General features: G+C 43.9%; 1 protein-coding gene across 1 annotated transcript; it reads right to left on the minus strand.

Moving 5' to 3' along the window:
• Positions 1-1,550: 1,550 nt before the first annotated feature.
• Positions 1,551-21,291, minus strand: LOC142802691 (chromosome-associated kinesin KIF4A-like). The gene is made up of 7 exons (XM_075887656.1): positions 21,198-21,291; positions 16,000-16,082; positions 14,608-14,895; positions 10,802-10,939; positions 9,579-9,693; positions 4,559-4,638; positions 1,551-1,766 (listed from the first exon to the last, which is right to left on the minus strand). Exons 1-7 carry the CDS (start codon positions 21,289-21,291, stop codon positions 1,551-1,553), a joined length of 1,014 nt encoding a protein of 337 aa, XP_075743771.1.
• Between the last annotated feature and the right edge of the window lie 647 nt (positions 21,292-21,938).

Raw genomic sequence — 21,938 nt, forward strand, 5'->3', positions numbered from 1 at the left:
ATACAATGGTGAAGTGTTTGGTAGCAGCTCTCTCGCACTATTTACAAGGACTATGCATGATAATACAGCAAATTTTTTATGGTTCCTGTGACATTGTTGTAAAATATATGATATTATCCTGTTCCTGAAGGGCAAAGCTACATAATGATGCCTTTTATACAATTATGCTGCAATACCACATCAATTTATAAAAAAACTAAAACTTCAAATGCATTTTTCTCAGTTTTATGATTTTAGACGTAACACGTAGCCTTACGGGGCATTTTGACATGTTTTTATTCACTCACAATAAGAAGTTTGATACCATTCATTTTCTTTTATATGTTGTTTACCAAATTGTAACTCATGATGATTGTAAACAATACGAGGCAGAAATTTTTCAGTCACATTTGTATTCATTTATTTTACATTTGAAGTTTGTTGCGAACGACAAAATTAGCACCACCGGATATACCAGCTTTCTGGCAATCTGGATATAGACTGTTTGTGTTTGACATGGAAAAATTGCCAAAAAGCCCCGTAAGAAATATGTTCATTGTGTATTATAAACACTTAGTACAGTCAAATCTCATCAATTTGAACACACTTAATTCAAACTACTAGTTAATTCGAACTCATGATGAGGTTCCATCAAAGCGATGCGTATTCCAATGGGCGAAAATGCCCGGTAATTCGAACGCGCAAGCACTTGCGACGGTTAATTTGAACATACCGCGCTTTGAAAATGCTATCAGCATCCTGCCCAATCCTGCGGCGGCAGCTGCGACACCTCAACCTTGCGTGCAAAGGAAATAAAAAGGAAAGAAAAGGCTGCGGTAGAATGTTTGTTCTCTCTCAAATGCCACCTACGATGCGCCTGAGTCAAGCTTCTCCCTTTTCCGTCCCTGCCACGTAAAGACCCTTCTTCCAACGCCGTGCGCAGAGAGAAAAAAAAAAGAACAGAAAGCTGCCGCTGGGTTGAATGAATGTGTGGTTGAAGGAAAAGAAAAAGGCACTATTTTCTGCAGTCCTTGCCCCTTGCGGGAGCATGGCTCTGCGCCCTGAGGGAGGTGGGGGGGGGGGGGGGTCTCACGCGCTGGTGCCCCGCTTCCCCCCCTTCCCGTCCCTGCCACGTAACCCTTCTCCTTTCAATGATGTATGCGAGGAGAGGAAAAAAAAAAGCTGCCGTGTAGTGTTGGCTTTCTCTCAAATGTCGATCTCCTTCTTTCCGCGTGGGAACGCTCCTTCTTTCTCGTCACGTGCTGGCCATGCTGTGGCTGCTATGCAGTCATTGTTGTCGTCTTTAGAAAGTGTCGGCGCTGGACATTTCCGCGCAACTTCTCTTGCCAGGAGAATGCTGAAGCCGAAGAAATGCTTTGCAAGCTGCGTGCGAAATTGATTGACTCGCTGCAAGGCAAACGTGTGCAGACGCGCATCCCCGATTACTTCAATTAATATCGGATGTTCTGCGATTTGTGATTAAATGTAAGTCTTCTGAAACTTCCCCCTCATGTGTTAGCTCAATGCACATGCCCCACTGCACGGAGAGCCCTCAGTTTATTAAGCTTTTGTTAATTTGAACTTTCTTTATTTCGGACACATTTTCGGGCCCCTTCGAGTTCTTGGTGCTCTTTGAGCAGGTTGGTCAGCTTCATGTCATAGTCCTCCCGAGCCTGCTGCAACTTGGCCTGTAGTTGCTGAATCTCCTTCTGGCCCTCTGCTGTTGCTCGTTCCTGTTCTCTCAGCTTGGCAGCAGTGGTGTAGGTGGTCATGTTCTCTGCCACAAGCTGCAGGAAGTAGAGATGCGTCACTCTGCAGATATGGCTGAACCTGATATCAATTATCTGTACTGATATCAATTATTCATAGAAGAAAATTAGGCACCTACACTGCTAGACAAAATACGGACAACTATTGCACTTTAGTCCTCCCTGATGGGGAATTTTGAAGTCAACCTACACTGCTAGACAAAATACAGACTACTATTGCGCTTTAGTTTTCCCTGATGGTGAATTTTGAAGTCAAACTCCTACAGTGCCGGTGGTACAAGCCAGCCAAGTGAAGGCAAATAGAAGAGTACTCCAGGGTGCAGTATAAATGCACTAAATATGAACTTTGGATGGTTGTGCATCTATTCAGATCCAATGCTTTTTTTTTTTATCAATCAAGAGGACGGGGAGGGGGACTACAGGGTTGCGAGTCTCACTAGGGTTCCTGCTGCCAAACACACTTCAGACAGCAGTCACCTTTATAATACATCACACTGAAACACTAGGCCTAGCGATACTGAAACAAAAAGTGAATAGAGGCAATATGCACATACACAATGTTTCAGTGGCAGTTTTTCAGAACAAAACCGCTAATGCAAGAGCCATTGCACTATAATATGTAATTAAATATTCGATTTCCTAAAGGTTAAACCCTCAAAAAGGTAGCATAAAAAGTGAAATAAGTATTCATAAAATTCAAAACCACATAATTATTTGAAAAAGTTACGTAAACTTTGGGAAGCTAATGTGAGAAAGACAACACACAGTTGACTGCTTCCACTATTTTATAAATAGAGCGGGAAAACTTTGGAAGCTTATGCAATGACAAAATGCGGACCAGCATTCAATAAAGGCAAAAACAGCAGCAAAGAGAAGAGGTATTGATTGCAACGTGTGTATTGGGTTTGAAGCATGAAATAATGAGCAAGTTTTTTTTGTACGATTCAGACCACTTGGCCACACACACACGCACACACACACGCAGAATTGATTGATTAATATGTGGGGTTTTGATTTGATATGTGGGGTTTAACATCCCAAAAGCACCATATGATTATGAAGGACGCCGTAGTTGAAAGCTCCAGAAATTTCGACCACCTGGGGTTCTTTAACGTGCACCCAAATCTGAGCACACAGGCCTACAGCATTTTCACCTCCGTCAAAAATGCAACTGCTGCAGCCGGGATTCGATCCCGTGACCTGCGAGTCAGCAGTCGAGTACCTTAGCCACTAGACCAAAGTGACCCCCCCTCCCCACACACACACACACAAAAACCAACAATGTATGCCGAATGTTCTCCACTCTTCATTTTACCAATGAAACATCAATAAGCATGCACATGTGTGCTGCCCAGACACAAAGTAAATGAACAAGAAATGTAAATATAAAGCAGATATTCTTCAACAATGAAAATTTTACTCAATCTTGAGCGCTACAGGTCACACGAAAATTTATTGGCAAGCACGTGGGCCCTGTATTTTTCCTCATATAAATATGAAAATATATAAACATATATAAATATAGAGGGTGTCCCACATAACTTAAGCTAAGAATTTCAAAGTGAAAGGCACTTAGGAGGCGAATTGAACCAAACGCATACTACTCACACTAGCCTGTAGGTACTCTGGCTATTTTTTATTTCTCTCCATACTGAATGATTAGTAATTCTTAATCGCCTATTTTGAAGTATAGGCTGGAAACAAAATATGAGCACTGAGATGTAAAGCACTTTCAGAAAACACCTACTAAATTGTATCCTGTACGATACGTCACGCGCTGTTATTTTTAATACCACACAATTATGAGAGACAGCGTAGTGGAGGGCTCCGGAAATTTCGACCACCTGGGGTTCTTTAACGTGCACCCAAATCTGAGCACGCGGGCCTACAACATTTCCGCCTCCATCGGAAATGCAGCCGCCGCAGCCGGGATTCGATCCCGCTACCTGCGGGGCAGCAGCCGAGTACCTTAGCCACTAGACCACCGCGGCGGGGCGCGCTGTTATTTTTTCCACATTGTAAAGAAAGCCCGCGAAATGTGAAAAGAAGCTGTGTGACGATCACGAGCGCACTGCTATAGTGCTGCTATAGGCTTTCTTTACAACGCGAAAAAAGTAACAGCGCTAGACATATCGTACAAGAAACAATTTAGTCGGTGGTTTCTGAAAGTGCTCTACATCTCAGTGTTCATATTTTGGGTTTCCAGCCCATAATTAAAAATGGATAATTAAAAATAAAAATAATTAGTATGGGGAAAAATAAAAAAAAGCCTGAGTACCTACAGGCTAGTGCGGGTAGTACACGTTCGGTTCAATTCGCCACTGAAGTGTAATCTTCAAATGCTTGGCTCAAGTTATGTGGGACACCCTGTATATAAATATATAAATGAGAGAATAGTCTATCTTCAATAAAAGCACACACCATGCTGAAGTTCAAGATAACTGATGTAAAGTCTAGCAGGTATACATAGTTACTAAATGCCAATTATAAATTCCAATGAACTCTTCTACCAAATCCAAGATGGAAACATATTCTGGTCTCTTTTTCAAGGATGCATACATTTTTTATCAACAGATTTTTGGAGGCCGTTCTACAATGTGAAGCAGGACGGCCAACAAGATCAACCAGATACTGAAATGAGTGCAGGAATAGGTATTTTATTTCATCACTGTGATAGCGCAACATATTAAAAGTAAAGATTACCTGCTAGTAAAAAATTAACAATAAACATTATTTTTGTAAAAAAAGAAAGAGCGACAGTGTTTTTAGTCCACTGCACAATCATTTGACGCAACCAAAGACAGGCTCACCATCTCGAAGAGACTTTTTGCGACGACCGGGCTCTCAATGATGTCCGTCACATTTGAGGTGAGGTCCTTGAGGTGTCGCTCTGTGGAGAAGAGAATTGTATTTGATTCACTAATTTCTTCGCACAGATTGGTGTTCCGAAGATACTTAGGGGCTACGTGAGCTGCAATACCCTAGGATCTGCGAATAATTTTTACAACCGTCGGGAGAAGGGTCTTAGCTGGAGGTGGGGCACACTGCACACTTGCCCAGTGTGTCCTTCTAGCATGGGTATGCAATATTCACCGATGTCAAGTAAAGATGATGTTAATGGGTCAGCTGGCATGTGCATTATGGCTATTGAACAATGAATCAACTGCAAAGGGCCAATTTACGACCAAACCGAGGAAGTTATTGCACATAAGTAACCGCAGGCACTGGACTGTATTCCTGATAGAAATCAAGTACACAAAGTAAGTAAATTAAGCGAACTGGAGTGGCCAAGACAATGTGTGATGTTACAGAAGTCTGGTCACAAAACTCTTCTTCACGCAACAGCCTTAGACTAAGGTGGAAGCCATTTCAGTCAATGTATTAATCTTACCCTCCGAAAGCTTTCTGCTGCTCACCTTTTGAGCTACACCCATACCTCATTATAACAAAGCTGTATTTTGCACAAAAATACATTTGTTATATCCGAAAATTCGGTAGATAGATTGATATGTAGAGTTTAACGTTTCGAAACCACCATACCGATATAACCACGAATATCCTCTGGCTGTCCATTATAAATACAAATATCCGGTCGTATAGATATTCAACACAGATAGCCAATGGACATACTGTGAAAAAGCCATGTCTTGTGTGGCTGTTTTTTTGAACGTCCGAATTGGATGTCTGACCGAACATTAAGTTTGGAACGTTGGCTGGCTGTCCATATAAGACATGCCAAGGATATGTGCATTTGCTTATCAACTATTGTAAAATTAGAATGTAATGAAAATATATTTGATCTGCATAATCCCAGATGAGAACATTTAAATTTTGGCACACACACGCATTTGATCCCAGAATTCCAAATAATTTTGCTTCTCGAGGCAAAACAACCTGATTGATCCAACAAGCGTGTCGTATGTCATAAGAAACCATGTGTTTGGTGTTACTATTATGGCATGTGAACTCACATGATGCCTACATGATGACTGTGAGTACGTCATAGCAGTCATCATGTAGGTAAACTTTCATGTGCCAGCCACGACACTTTTCAACAAGCGGTGCACCACAGTTGCTCAAATTCCTCAAACGTACACGTCATGCTAGCCGAGCCCCTCCGGATGTATTGGAAGGAAATGCGCGTAATCGTGCCTATTGTCCCGAAACCTGCTTGACCAGCAGGTTGTTCGTGTTGCATCACACGTATGAACGCTGAGCCCGCTTCGAGGCTCCGAGCGGCAGAAAGCAATTTTTTTTTTCAAGTGCGCTCGTGTGGACATCAACAGCAACATGTAAAGTTATGAAGGATTACTTTTCTACAAGACACACCAAAACGCAGCACGAGCCCACCATTGTTTTCGACAGAAATTACCGTGGCAAGCAGCAGCAACCCTGATCACTCGCAAGGCACAGATAAGGCCATGTGTTACATCTTTGTCTCATATCGGACATTTATATGTTCTTATCACGCGTTAACTTTGTCCATTTATATAAGCCCTGCTAATACGTGGCATGTTTTGAGTTATTCATTTGCTCGCATATTCCTTGCTATTAACCAATTTAAGACAAGCACGTGGTCAGTGCCTGTGCATCTTCTTTAGAAGCGTGTGCTACACCCATTAGTTTTTTTCCTGTGCTCGTCTGTATGGACATATTGTGGTTACTAGAATAACATTGCTGCGAGTTAGGTTTGTTGCTAATAATTTAATAAGCCCATAAAGAAGCAATCGCTGCCGCAAGCACTTGCGATGGTTAATTCGAACATATCACTCTCCGAAAATGCTCTCAGCCCCCCCCCCCCCCCCCCCACCCAATTTTGCAGCAGCACCTGTGACACCTGAACGCTGTGCGCGAAGGAAATGAAAAGGAAAGAAAAGGCCGCTGTGGAATGATTGCTCTCTCTCAAATGCCGATCTGCGACGTGCTTGTGTTGCGCTTCTCCCTTTTCTGTCCCTTCCCCGTAAAGACCATTCTCCTTCCAACGCCGCGCGTGAGGAGAGAGAGAAAACAAAAGAGAGCTGTCACTGGGTTGAATGCATGTGTGGCTGAAAAAAAGGAAAAAGGCACTATTTTCTGCAGCCCTTGCTCCTTGCAGGAGCATGGCTCTGCACCTTGAGGGGGGAAGGGGGAGGGGGGGTCTCTCACGCGACGATGCCACGCTTCCTACTTTCCCGTCCCTGCCACGTAACCCATCTCCTTTTAACAACACTCGCGAAAAGAAAAAAAAAAACTGCCATGGAGTGTTTGTTCTCTCTCAAATGCTGATCTGCTTCTCTCCGTATGGAGACGCTCCTCCTTTCTCATCTCGTGCTGGCCATGCTGCCGCTGCGAGAGGCTCCACTGCGCAGTCATTGTCGTCGTCTTTATAAAGTGTCGGCGCTGGACATTTCCGCGCGCAACTTCTCTTGCCAGGAGAATGCTGAAGCGGAAGTAGAAATACTTTGCAAGCTGCGTGCAAAATTGATTGACTCGCTGCAAGCCAAACGTGTGCAGACAAGCATCACCGATTACTTCAATTATTAACGGATGTCCTGTGATTTGAGAATAAATGCAAGTCTTCTGAAACTTCCCCCATGTGTTAGCTCAATGCACATGCGCCACTGCATGGAGAGCTCGAAAAAGCTTTCGGGCGCCTTCGAGTTTGAATTACATTGTGTGCGTGTATATATATATATATATATATATATATATATATATATATATATATATATATATATATATATATATATATATATATATATATATATATATATATATATATATATATATATATATATATATATATATATATATATATATATCCTCTGAAGAGCCTGTCAATGTTCATGTTGGCTTTGTCACCTTTGTACATCCGATGTACGTGAATCCGACGTACAGGGTACATTCGTGGACATTCGATGGATGTCTGGAATATCCGCAATGTACGTCTCAATGTATGTCTACCAGAAATCCGTGGTTACTTTGGTATGATTATGAGATATGCCGTAGTGGGGGGCTCCAGAAATTTCAACCACATAGGGTTCTTTAACGTGCACCCAAATCTGAGCACCTACAGCATTTTGCCTTCCACCGAAATTGCAGCCGCCGCAGCCGGAATTTGATCCCGCGACCTGCGGGTCAGCAGCTGAGTACCTTAGCCACTGAACACCGTGGCAGGGGAAAAAATTCGCTATACAGGTTTATTCCTAGCACTATATTTACTGCAAGACTGTTTTTCATCTACATTGTTATAACCAATATTTCCTTATATCCGGGTACGTTATATCAAGGTTTGAGTTACATCTCTGATTGGGGAATCTCTGACCAAGCAGTGTCATGTTACCACATCACATTACAAAACGTCTAAGCTTGTGTAAATATTAAAATGCTTCAAATATTTGAACGAATAGTAGAGAATTTGAATTTGCTTTGATTCGAATTTAAATTATTAAAATATTTCGAAGTACCCACGATGAACGAATAAGTGTACATTAGTCAGCATGTAACTGCCTTTAGAGGTGGTTTCACTGCAGTGTAGGTATGTTAGGCCGCGAAACCAACTAATAAAAAAAATTCGTATAAAAAAAATTCGTTCAGCCCCCTTTCTTCAAATTTAAGGGGCCCTGCGACACTTTTTGAGCATGGTCGGGAAATTCTCCCGATCTGTAGTCAAGGCTACCGAGAACACGCAAGCGAAATATAGCGCAGCACGCTGCCTGTAATTGAAAAGAAATTCTCAAATTCAGCTAATAATTGCTTTCTCTCTCTGCAAACGACGCCACAAGTTCAAAAATCACTTGTCGCAGCCATCGTATCAGCCTTTGGCTGATTTGAGCATGGCACGCTTGGTTGCCACTTGGGGGCTGCCGCCGGAGGCTGCTACTTGTACACGCATGCGTGGGCGATTGCATTGAAAAGCCTCATATTCGAAGAAAAATATAAAAAGTGCCAAAGGTCACAAGGTGCACGTGACCTATTTGCTTTCCCCGTGCCATTCCTCCCTGCTTACCTTCCAGCGTTTTCGTTGGGATGAGAAGAAAGAATGCCATTGCAGCTTGCGACAAATATTTGATACTCTGCTTGCACAGGATGAATTCTAAATATTATTGCACCAGTGAATTCATGAGGCAATAAGCTTCTTTAGTGAATTCATTTCATGGCTACTTGAAGAAGTGTTGCAGGGCCCCTTTAATTGAACATATTACCTTCAAACGAATTTATCATTTTATTGAGCTCAAAATAACGGCTTGATATGACTGTTTATGTGCTTATATAATAAATTTAATATGTTATCTATTTTACAGGTCATGACTCGCATCCTGCCGAAAGTCAAATACTGCCACTACTCAAAGTTGTTTCGACTTCCTTTGAAAGAAAAAAAAGCCTTTGCATAAAGACCCTATTTAAAATTTTAAAATACATTTTAGTTAGGTCATGATAAATATGCCCATTTTTCTTCATAAGTTTTATTACTAGTGTTTGAATTCTATTCCAAATTATTCGAATAAACTCACTATTTGCTTCGAACTTAAAATAACTATTTGCAGAATTAAAAAAAAAACGTCTAAGTGACGTAAGACATCAAAACTTTTGGACAAATGCCATGTCATGAAGATAACAAATCGTAATGATTTCTTGCATTCGTCGTGTTAACACCCACGCTACTGACCGTCAATTCTCTTGCTTGATAAGACAATCTAAGGCTACATTTCTTAAATAAAAGCAGCTACACAAAATCTTGTTTGAAGATTTGTAATATTACACATCAAATGAATTTAAAAGTCATCAGGTCCCTACATACAATGTACAGCTCGGTATTACAATGGGAAACAGTGAGGCTTCTGAACTCACCAGGATCTACATCCAGAATCTTCTGTTGGAGCTTGGCAATATCGTCATTGTGTTCTTTCAGGGCTCTCTTTAACTCGTGGAGACGTGCATCATGCTCGACCCGATCTGTTTGCGCCTGAAGCAAGACGTGTGTGGCATGCAAAAGAATGGTCAGTTGAGGACTGAAGGATAACTGGAGCAATTTGATTAGAAAATTTTGAGGCATTGAATGGGATTTTACTGATACAAAAATAGATACTAATCAATGCCCAATCTCAACATTCTACAAGTCGTGTTTGCGCAAAATGTTTCTCTTTAAAAACAAAACAAACAACGAAACTTGGGGAACGAAAACAATATTTTGTAGAATAACAGTACACTTTTTCAATGGAACGTGAACGAACCAGAAAGATATGTTTACTTTAAAAAAGAGCTCTGCTCTTAGTTTTTTATATTGATTTTGATGAAACTTGGCGACTTCATGATAATAGCGTGTTGATTTCAAATGCATATTTATTTTTCAAGCAATGTACAGTTTTTAAAATGCAATACTAAAATGTATTTCATGCCACCTTTGGGGAGCTAGATTTTGTCTTAACAGCGTTACAAAGTAAATCAACATATCACAATAATCTGAAATTTATAAAGTAAGAGGAGTGTAACAAAAATAGATGCTCCGAATGCACTGGAACAAAACTTATGGTATGCTGAGCATTTGCAAGTTGCTCAATTCCAAACTGGAATTTCAATGCATGAGCAACCAAGTTCTATTAAAATCAACCAAGAAATTAAAAAAAAAATATGAGTGACATGTTCCCAGGAGTTCTCTTTAGTTAGAATTGAAACGGGGTGCCTAACTCGAGTATGAAGCCAATCATATTGAAGGTCGTTCGATTTAGGCAGAGCTTGAGTTACAGAGAGTCTGCTGTAGTAATACGTATCAATGAACACTGAAGCTGCCCGATTTACTCGTGATGGTAATGTCACAAAGCAACACTGGCACTGCAAAGGCTGCCGTAAGTGACAATTGAATAGTGGAAATATTAAATTCTAGCTAGCCAAAGTACCTAAACACAAATTTTGCTAAAGGAAGTTAGCTGAAGTAGCTAAAATTATTTCTGTTTAGTGTCCTCCTTCTAACAGTGAACTCTGCTGTACGTAGTGTCAACTTTCACAGCTACCCAGAATGGTTCATACATCAGCTAAAAGCACAAAAAAAATGTCACCTATTGTTAAGTGCCTACCATGTCGGGGTCCTTCAGCTGCTTCTCAACTATATGAATTTCCATGGCGATGGCCTTTCGCTCGTCAATAAGCGAAGCCAGGTGGTGCTCCAGCTTCTTGCTCTCGGTCACGACAAAAAGTTCACTTTGCAGCCAGTTCTGCAGCGAAAAAAGAAAGCTCAGGGGGCAGACAGTAATCCAAAGCGAAGCAGGACTTGACTAAACCACCCAACAACAAATTTTAAAGTACAAATATCAAGTCACGTCACTAATATTAGTGCATCACGAATCCTTCGCTGAAAAAGTTTATCGAATCCCACGTACGTATGGTGTTGCAGTGATTGAGAGTTTGAAGGTTCATTTATCCCTGTTTGCCTGGTCAAACACAATGAAAGCTATGCCAATGTACATTATGAACTTTCTGTCTGTCACATCGAGGTCTGTCGCATCAAGCGCTTGTGAGGGCGTCAATACGCCGGGTTACACACCATTACACATTACATTAGGCTCCGGGGTGTCGACACATTCGTCACTGTCGTCATGCGCGCCCGTCACCGCGGGCACAATTTCCGCATCTGACAACTCCTCGGTTGTCACCGCGTGTCGCAGTCAGGCACCACGCTGGCGTCAAGGAGAGCGTCCCACGTCTGGGCCTGGTCGACCGTGGCACCTACTGGCGACATCGCTGAAATCTTTGCCCTTGACGCCAGGCTTTCAACATTGTCGACTTCTGCTCGACTGTTATATTTTTGCGCTTACGTTTGCCGCTGCTGTTGTCCATCTCGTGTCTAGCGGCAAAGACTGATAGAGGTGATGTTGCTCTTTCACAAACACAATCTCCTCCACCCGGAGAAGGAGGTCAGATGCGCGGGCGGGTAAACGAGTTCTACAGGAGTGGGGAGGCCGGCTGACGCGCACCCTCCTCCGAGTTGCTGCGCTGGAGAGTCCATTAGTGCAGCGAGACTTTCTCCCACACGCATGTTGGCAGGCGGCTTTCGGAGAGCGCCAGGTGGGAGTTTTGATTACCCCACTCGTGGCGAGACGTAAACTGTCGCGCGCTATAAGATGTTGAACTGACGTATACCAAAATGATTAGTAAATGCTTATTGTGGACGAATAATGGCTCGTTATATTCATTGTGATGCAATTTTTGCTTCATTAAAGCAAGGTTTGAAATATATTGACATCCATGAGAACTTCAAGGGGAATTAAAATTGCTTAGTTATATTCAATAGTTCGTTATTTTCCACGTCATTATAATGAGGTTTTACTGTACTGATTTTCTCAGTAGTCTTGAGCTCTACAAAATGGCAGAGGGCGAAAATTCGAATTGCATCGAATTGCACCAAAACTGCATCGAAGCAGAGCTAAGGCACTGTTTCGTAGGGCCAATGACCAATCAAAGAACTCAGTGGTACGTCAAGTTGCCAATAGATAGGCTTGCATCACTGTGTGTGCAAGAGAGATTGGTCAGAAAGAAAGAGGCCCGGAAATCGTGTTTCGAAACAGAAAATGTGATGGTGGTGGTCTGCTGTACGAATTGGCGAGCTTGTTTGGGGAGTGCAAAAAAAGTCTCAGCCTATTTAATGTCCCTTTAAGGGACCACGCAAAGCTGTAGCATGGGTAATCCTGAAATCACAGAGCCGAAAAACTAACCATATAGGCAGCAACATAAAGCCTTGCCCAAAAACATGTACAGACTGCATCAAAAAGCCTACCACACTTCCCTGCACTTCTCAGAGGAAGGTAGATTAAATGATTTTTAACAATAGCTGCTAAACATTTAATCAAAGGAGGCGCAGGCGAACATGTATTCTCAAATTAAAAAATCAAAATCAATGCACATCTTTCATCCAGTCAGTCAAATTTGAAAATTCCCAGAATGTGAAAATTAAACCAAAATTAGTTGGCAGCAGCCTCCTGTTGGAAGAGTCAGATACAGTGCCGTTGCCACCACCTCATGACAAAGGAGCACATTTTGTTGCCAGTGTGAGTAGGACGAGTTTGTGCGCAACTGAACTGCCCGCATCGTATTTGTTCCTTTGTGAAGAGCAATCGGTGATACACCGCCTTTATGAATGCTCACGTCCAGATAAAGTAATCTTGCACATCGAACATAGCTGTGTCACATTATTTTTGTGCGCTCAAAGCCTGCCACCACGAGCGTCTCAAGCAAAGCGAGCAGATCTTCAGTTGCACGTCCTCCAGAGGAAGTTTCCACAGGTCAAAAATGTGAAAATACTCCGATACCAAAGATGAGGTTTGTGGCTATCTGAAGCTGCTTTGTGTAGAACGAGCTTGTGTAGGTAAAGGCCCCGGAATACATATGGTATCAAGGCATGCCCAAAAAAGATTGTAAAGCTAGATAGATAGATTGATTGATTGATACGTGGGGTTTAACATCCTAAAACCACCATACGATTATGAGAGACGCCGTAGTAGAGGGCTCCGGAAATTTCGACCACCTGGGGTTCTTTATCGTGCGCCCAAATCTGAGCACATAGGCGTACAACATTTCCGCCTCAATCGGAAATGCAGCCGCTGAAGCCGGGATTCAATCCCACGGCCTGCGGGTCAGCAGCCGAGTGCCTAAGCCACTAGACCACCACGGCGGGGCGATCGTAAAGCTATAGGAGCACACGAATAGCCAGGAAAATAAATGATTCATTCTAATAAGGTATATCCTACAGGATTCACCATTTTTTCAAATTTTCAATTTAAAGGCATGCGAGTTCTTATTTTGCTTCTGCTGAAATTTGGTCTGCACTAGATTAGAGTGGAAAGATTGATGTTTTTTCCTCAAACAGTATAAGAGAGTCATAAAATGTGGGGTCAACAAAAAATTATGTTGTATGGCCAAGGTTTTCACTACATTTGACGATTGGGTTTAACATCACAAAACCTCAATATGATTATGAGAGAAACCGCAGTGGAGGGCTTTGAAAATTTCGTCCTCGTTCGGTTCTTTGACATGCACCTTATAAATTCATGGACCTTAAGCATCTTCACCTCTATCGTAAACAACGCCGCCATGTCCTGCATTATTTCTATGGGGGCTTCGCCGTAAACATGGGGTGATGTATAAACGAGGTTCTACTACTTTTCAATAAATTAAATTGAGTGAACTTCTAAATAAGCATGCACGAGAACGATTACTGAATATAAGTGGAAGCATATTGAGCCTTTTCACAAATCTAATCCACTACTGATGAGTCTACTAATGTAAAAACCTACTGCCACAACTTGCAATACAGTTTTTCTGCCTGTACGCTGATTGTGAGATGTCAGCACTTTTTTGAACAGCGCTCATTGCCACACTGGTGCATTTTATTTAACTTAACTTTTTGCTGAGAAAACTGAGAAAAACTACTTACAGAGGCCATGTATAGCGTGGCATTAGGTACTGCTCATCAGGTATTATGTGAAGACTTAAATGTAGCAGGGTACAATTGCATCAGGCCAGGCCACTCACATTATGTGTGAAAAAGAAAGGAGACAGAAAAAAAAGTCTGCTGATAATAGGCCTAGTACAGGTCCCGAGACCAGGAGTGGCTTTCCTTATATGCTCAGGTGCTCTGTTTTCAAGTGATGAAAAATTCTTGAACACAGAGACATCGTTGAAGGTAATGTTTCACCAAGCAATATTTCATTCAAGGCGGCAAGTAGCAAGACTGCCTGTCAAAACATTGGCTTCCTTTACACACTTTGTTCAAGAATTTTCTATCTCCTCAAGCTTTCGTCTTCCCCCGACCTTCTGCCTTATTCAGTTTTCAAATGCTGTAAGACGACATTTTTAACGAGCCCTGCTTGCCCCCTGGAACACGTGCCTTGACGCGCAACGCCATGCTGTCGAACCCGCTGGCACGGTTCTCCAGGTGGCGACGCTGAGCAGCCTCGAGTCTGTTTTCAGCCGCCAGCGCTTCCTCCATACGTCGCTGCAGCACGTTGATGCGCATGGCATTTTGACGCTCCATGCGAGCCATCTGTGCCGACTGCTGCTGCTGGCGCATCTGCAAGGCCCGGACCTCGCGATTGCGCTCCGTCTGGTGGCGCCTGTGGCGTTCGGACTCTTCCTTCATTCGCTCCATGAGCTGCACTCTGGCCTGCTTTATGTTCTGAAAAGCACCAAGCGCCATGCGTTTGATGAGCAAACATTTGCGCGATGAGCCACTCAAGTTCTTACAACTACACTGCACACTTGCCAATTTGGCGACACAGAGATTACTATTAAAACCTTTGGAGCAAGGGGGGTATGAGTTTCTAAGGATTTATATTTTACCTTTAACGACAAGCTTCATCATGTTTTTAAAGAGAATTGTCAGAGCAACTCCTCAATTGCCCTGATAATTCTCTGAGGAAGAAGTCGCAAGTAGCGAAAGCGCAAGATGTGTGCCAACTACCAAGCAAACAGCTAACACCAACTCATGATGCAGGCTTGTTCACACTCTCACCGCATTGATGTCCGTGTTGTGAGAAGGTTTTGCACCTCACTCAGTGATGCAGCATGCACTTTAAAATCAATTTTGACTATGTAATAGGTTACCTTTGCCCTTGATATTTCATGTATGCTTATGCCTCTCCATAAATCTACGTAGTTTACAATCTCTCTTTCGAAATTTTATGTCAGTGCCACTTTAACTCATGTCCGTATATTATTTTGTCGGGCTAGTTTCACTAGTAACTACTTAAGCTGCTCATAAGGCTTGCTTAGATTATACGTAAAACTGTACCTAAAAGCCCACAACTTCTATGACCACATTTTAGTCATACAGTAACCTTCCTCTTTCCTATAAAATAAAAGGTCTGAAAGAACACTTTATTAGTCTAGACAGATGGTGGTGCTCTTTCATGTACCTAGGAAACCTCAGCTGTAATCCCAGAAACTGAAAGATAATATCTTCAACACAGCCCAGTCCCACACGGCAGCATCGAAAGCCATCCAACACTAAAGAAAGAAAGTAAGAAGGGTGTCTTTTTCCCACGCCGATACTAAGCTATCCTACATGCCTTTCATTGCATTATCACTGCATGCCTGGCATTTCCTGGTCACAAATAGCATGCACATTATCAGTTTGACATAGCATTCATGAAAGAAAGGTGGCGATTGCAGAATTTTCAAGATAGGAAAATGCAAGCCCCTTGAGCACTTTAACATTGAACCCCACAGAGGAAGCTTCACTTCGGGACAGGCAGCCCGGCAAATGAAAGACTGTACGCACAGAGATTTCCTGCTGGAGCTTCTTGGCACTGCGCTCCGCATCCTCCTTGAGTCTGATCACACGAGTCTGTTGATCACACGAGCCTGCTGATCACACGGGTCACACAAACGCAACCACACACAACCCTTACCGCTGACAATGCAGTGCAACTTTACTGCGGTAGCACTAGATGCCGAGGCTGTGACCAAAAAAACATGAGGGCTCAGCACTGGCTGTACACAGGTTGGAGGCTTTAGGATTTCACCATCAGATTCGTGCAATGAGTATAAGGCATCATCACGTACATCAGCGTCTTTACATCAGCACCTCAGAGCTACATCAGCACATCAGACACATCAGGATCTGTACATCAGCTATGCCAAAACAATCACCTACATCAGAACTATTACCTATATCAGAATGTTTGTTTCTCGCATGCAAAGCCACTGATCAGTCTTAGACAATGAACGATTTGGAAAGAAATGCAACCATACCAAAAAGCAGAGCAAATCTATGAAGACCTTCTATATTGTCACGTCACTCCAGGGGGTGTCGACAAGGTTTACTGACGTCTGAGCAACAGGACTCTAACCAAGCGCGTCGGTTGGGCTTTTTTGCCAGAGCGGGGGCCCACGTGCACTTCTTTCTTCTCTGTGGTGTGAGCCTTCACATTGGCATACGACCCACTTCTAGAAGTAGGTGGCAATATTCCTCCTCAACAACAAAAAAAAAGAGCACCGTCCCGATGCTGTAAAGTTATTGAAAAAAAAAAACCAAAACAAAGTAGTTTAAACAATGAAAAAGGGCACCAATAATCAAATGTTAGACGCGATAATATATTACAAGACCATGGCAAAAAGTTATTTATAGGCACTAGCGCAGATAAGTTCTCCTGGAGGGTGATCAGACCCGAGTATGTATTAAACCGATGCTTCCACTGAATGAGCCGTACTAAAAAGTATATTTGCCTCACTAGATACTGCTGCATAGCATCACTGTGGTAATCTAGGATTGTATATAATAAAATCTAGAGCATCCATCAGTAAATTATAGTGATGCGATTGAACGAAGCCATTTGGGCACAGCTTCTGGAGCAACTAAAATAGCACATCGGAGCAGCATAACAACCATTTGGAGCAAATACTTGCTGCACATTTTTGGACACGAACATTTGCCTCGAAGCCAGAGCCGTTGCACCACATGCTAAATGAAATGTATTTACGCAAGCATGCATGGCTGTTTATTTGGATTACTCCTAACATAAAATTAGGTTACATACTTGCCAAGTTCAAGGATGCTGAATCCGGGAGATTTCCGCAACCGGGGGGGGGGGGGAATTATTTGCCCGAGTTTTTTTTGGCACCCAAAAAAAATTAAAACAAACAAACAAACATCGCGAAAAAAAGAAACAAGGGGGAGGGAGGGATCTGAATTGCAAGCGCCACTATCAGCGTTGCAGTTTGATGGTGAATTGGAGTGGCCGAACACACTAGGGTAGGGTTTCCCACTAAGGTGAAAGAGTAGGGTTTCCCACTAAGGTGAAAATCTCAACACAACTAACAGAATTCATTTCCATCAAAACAACTCGCTTGAGTCTTCCCGGGACACACGTGAGCGGACAAGACTACGCAGCTGGCTGTCGCAAAAGCGTGTGTCAAAGCTTTGCTCACTATTAGATTCTTACTTGTGAGAGGAATGCCAAAATGAGTCTGGCCTTTTTTATTTATTGTGATTTACAACTATATAGACCATGTAGGCTGATTTTCTTGCCGCTATTCAGCGTATGTATACGTATATATATTGAAATACCACGGTTCAGCTGGCGCTTTATTCAAGCAACAGCAAGATGACGCCGATAATGAAGAGAAACGATGCAAAAACTGATGATGGTTATTGACAGATGAAGTCCAGCGAATTCTTAAATTAATTTTCCCCCGTCGACGGAAGCGGCCAGCCTGACCGCCAATTGCGCTGTGGAACACACACAATAGGGCTCGAGACGTGAAATGTGCACAATCTCTGTCCCGCGGCAGCGTTGGTCAGTGGGCGCATGAACTGGTGTGACACGGTAGTTCACCAGTGAGGTCTGTTCGACAACTTTGTAGGGGCCAAGATAGCGTGACTCGAGCTTCTCGCATAAGCCAGGCGTTCGTGCAGGAGTCCACAGAAGTACATCGTCACCAGGGCGGTAGCGAACGACGCGGTGAGTGGCATCGTAGCGATGTTTGCGATCTTCTTGGCTAGCTTCGGTGTTTACACAGACAAGACGGAATTAAGCAACACTGGACAGAAACTGGTCGCAAACGAATGGTAAAGAGTTGACGGGGCCAGAAAAGAATGAAACGTCGAGTGGTGATGTCAGTTGGCGTCCGTATGGAGAATGTGGTTCGTTGAACTGACGTATTTGCATACGTGACAAAGGGAAGAACGGCATCCCAATTGCGATGGTCCGGTCAGATATACATGGACAGCATGTCGCACAGCGTGCGTTGAAATCTTTCCGTTAAGCGATTGGTTTGTGGGTGATAGCTAGATGTTTTATGAACTGTTTTTGATGCTTGAAGAACTTCACTGAGCGTTCTTGAAAGAAATACCTTGCCCCGGTCGCTCAAAAGAACATGAAGGACTCCGTGATGTAGGTAAATAGCATTCAAGAAGAAAGTTGCTACTTCGGAAGCAGTTCTTGAAGTGATCGAGGCCGTCTCAGCGTATCGGGTGAAGTGATCGACCGCGGTGACGATCCATCTCTTGCCGTCCGATGTGGTTAGGAGGGGCCCAAAGAGGTAAATTCCAACGACAGACAACGGCTCTGCTGAGCCAGGAAGTGGCTATAGGGTCCCGAATGGAGCAGTAGTGGGCCGCTTGCGGTGTTGGCAAAGTGCGCGCGAGGCAATATCCGTCGTGGAAAGACCTGGCCAGAAGAATTGACTGCAGATGCGCTCGTAGGTTTTGTAGTAACCCAAGTGGCCTGACGTCGGGTCGTCGTGTTAAGCGCGCAGAACTTCAGTGCGTAGTGCGCGTGGTACGACGGGAACACATCGATGGCCTTCAGTGTGGAAAATGTATCGATAGAGCACAATGTCCTCCAACTTGAATAGCCGGAGTTGTTTCCAGAGCCTGGCATTTGGGAAAGACGAAGCACCGGTAAGCCAACCGATGAGGTCAGTGCAATAAGAATGGGCTCGCTGGTGAGTGGTAAGTACTGAAGGATGGGTGGATGAAGGTAGGGAAGAAATGGATGATATCGACGAGGCGTTCTCCGCATAGCCAATTTGACAAGGGGATGTGACTTGCGCCGAAGACTGCGGCAAAGGGCATCGTGACAAAGCGTCGGCATCTTGGTGTAGCCTTCCGGTCTTGTAGATGATGCCGAAGTCATACAATTTTAACTGGAGAATCCAGCGGTCAAGTCGCCCCAACAAGTTTTTGATAGTCGACAACCAGCAAAGAGCATGGTGGTCTGTCACAACAGTAAAATGTCGAACATGTAGATACGGACGAAATTTTGGGATGGATTAGACAACAGCCAAGCACTCTTGTTCGGTTATCGAGTACCTCTTGTGTGCGGAGGTCAGAGTGCGGCTTGCATACACGACAACTCTCTCGCGAAAGGCATGCTCGCGGTAGAGGAGTACGGCACCGATTCCTTGTCCACTAGCGTCAGCTGTGTAATAACCTTGTCATCTAAATAACAAAGCACCAGTGGGGATGTCAGTGCGTGCTTGAATGATCAGTGCAAGGCCCCATGTCAAGAACTCCAATCGAAGGAACCGGTACTAACAAGGAGCTTGTGGAGAGGAGCGGCAATGGTGGCAAAGTTGCGAATGAAGAGGCGAAAGTATGATGTGAGTCCAAGGAAACTGCGTAGTTCTTTGAAGAGAAAGGAGCGCGAAAAATTGAGTAGTACGGAAATTTTCCAAATTGGGCTGGATGCCATCTTTACTAACGAGATGTGCCATTTCGGCAACACAGCTATAAAAGTTCTGGGACTTCTTTGTGTTTAGTTAAAGTCCAGCATTCGAGAGACATGCGAGTACTTCATCTAGGCGTTGCAGATGATCAGCAAAAGGGGAAGAAAACACGACCATAATCTTACAAAGAAACGTATGATTGCGGATATATAAGATGTTTACTTTCGATGGCAATGGCTGACACACTCGCGGGCTGGGACTAGTCTTTATCCACTTCGTAGTCTTTGCTTCCAAGCAGAGACCCTCTACCGCTTGATGCCCCAATTCCACTACTGCCTCATGGCACTACCCCGCGAGGTTAAAGGTTTGGGCGACATATAAGGCTTCAGTTTTACGACGTGCACAGCAGTAGATGGTGGTGGCGTTGAGTGCACCGTATCGATGACTCGCCGTATCTTGTAGGTGAAGTTAGTGACCTTGCGTAGGACTTTGTATGGTTCATCATAGCGAAATAAGAGCTTTGCTGAGAGGCCGATGTGACGACAGGGGTTCCAAAGAGTACTAGTGAACCGGGTGCATACAAAACTTCGCGGTGGTGACGATCGTACCGATTTTTCTGCGAGGCTTCAGAAAGTGTGAGTCGTTCTCGGGCAATCTGTCGCGCTCCATTGGCTCGTTCTATGGCATCGCGGACGTATGTGACAGGGGAGCTTGAACCAGCGGGAAGGAGTGTATCGAGAGGCAGAGAGGGTTCACGTCCATAAAGAAGGTAGAACGGGGAATAGCCTGTGGTGTCATGTCTGGAGGAGTTGTAAGCAAAGGTGACGTAGGGTAACCTTGCATCCCAGTCGCAGGGGTCTGCAGAAACATACATCAACAACATGTCGGTGATAGTGAGATTCAGGCGCAATGTAAGTCCATTAGTTTGTGGATGATATGCCGTTGTGAACTTGTGGTTCGTGGAACAGGAACGTACAAAATTCTGGACAACGCAAGATAAAAACTATCGGCCCTGGTCAGTAACGAGCTGTCGAGGAGCACCGTGATGCAAAATGATGTCGTGCAGTAGAAAGTCGGAAAACATCGGTAGCGCAGCTGGTTGGGAGAGCGCGAGTGATCGCGTAACGTGTCGCGTAGTCGGTCGCCACGGCAACCCATTTGTTCCCGGATGCAGAAGTGGGAAATGGCCCGAGAAGGTCGAGCCCTACGCGGTAAAATGGTTCAGCCGAGATCTCAATAGGGTGAAGGAGGCCAGCTGGAAGCGATGGTTGTTTTCGACGTTGACAAAGGTCGCAGCTGGCGACATACTTTTGCACAGAGCGCTATAGACGTGGCCAGAAAAGACGGCGCCGGACGCGATCATAAGTGCAAGTGACTCCAAGGTGACCAGCGGCAGGTTCATCGTGAAGCTTACGAACATCTACACATAAATGGGAAGGCACGATGAGAAGGCGGTCAAGACCATTAGGGCGCATGTTGTGGCGGTAGAGAACCCCTTCATGAAGGAAATACAAGTTCAGAGAAGTGGGTGGAGTAGCGGAACCCAAGCCTTCTATGATGGGAAGTAAATCCAGGTCGCGGCGCTGCTCAGAAGCGATATCAAGAAAGTCTGATATTGATAAGACGCAAGCCTCAGTAGCTCTCTCTCTGGCGTCTGGCGGATCCACTGGCTACCGTGACAGGCAGTCGGCGTCCTGATGGAGGTGACCAGATTTATACACGACCGAGAAGGTGTATTCTTGGAGGCGGAGAGACCAACGACAGAGACGTCCCATGGGATCCTTGAGCGATGAAAGCCAGCAGAGCGCATGGTGATCGGTTACAACAGTAAAACTGCGGCCGAACAGATACGGGCGAAATTTAGTGACAGCCCAAACAAGAGCAAGACACTCTGACAGCCCAACCAAGCAAAACACAAAATCATACCGATCCATCCTTCTTTTGTACATAGACAACGGGTGATGACCAAGAACTGGGAGAGGGTCGTACGATGTTTCTTTTTAGCATATCGGTCACGTTCTTCTCGATGATTTTGCGCTCGACCAAGGA

The sequence above is a fragment of the Rhipicephalus microplus genome, chromosome 3 (assembly GCF_043290135.1).
Source record: "Rhipicephalus microplus isolate Deutch F79 chromosome 3, USDA_Rmic, whole genome shotgun sequence".
Lineage (NCBI taxonomy): Eukaryota > Metazoa > Arthropoda > Arachnida > Ixodida > Ixodidae > Rhipicephalus > Rhipicephalus microplus.

Excerpts from the sequence above, each read along its gene's own strand:
- LOC142802691 (XM_075887656.1), bottom strand. The coding sequence starts at position 21,291 with ATGAACCTGCCGCTGGTCACCTTGGAGTCACTTGCACTTATGATCGCG. Across the intron at positions 16,083-21,197 it reads CTATAGCGCTCTGTGCAAAA|GCTCGTGTGATCAACAGACT; the intron begins GTATGTCGCCAG and ends TGTGATCAGCAG. Across the intron at positions 14,896-15,999 it reads AGCTCCAGCAGGAAATCTCT|AACATAAAGCAGGCCAGAGT; the intron begins GTGCGTACAGTC and ends GGTGCTTTTCAG.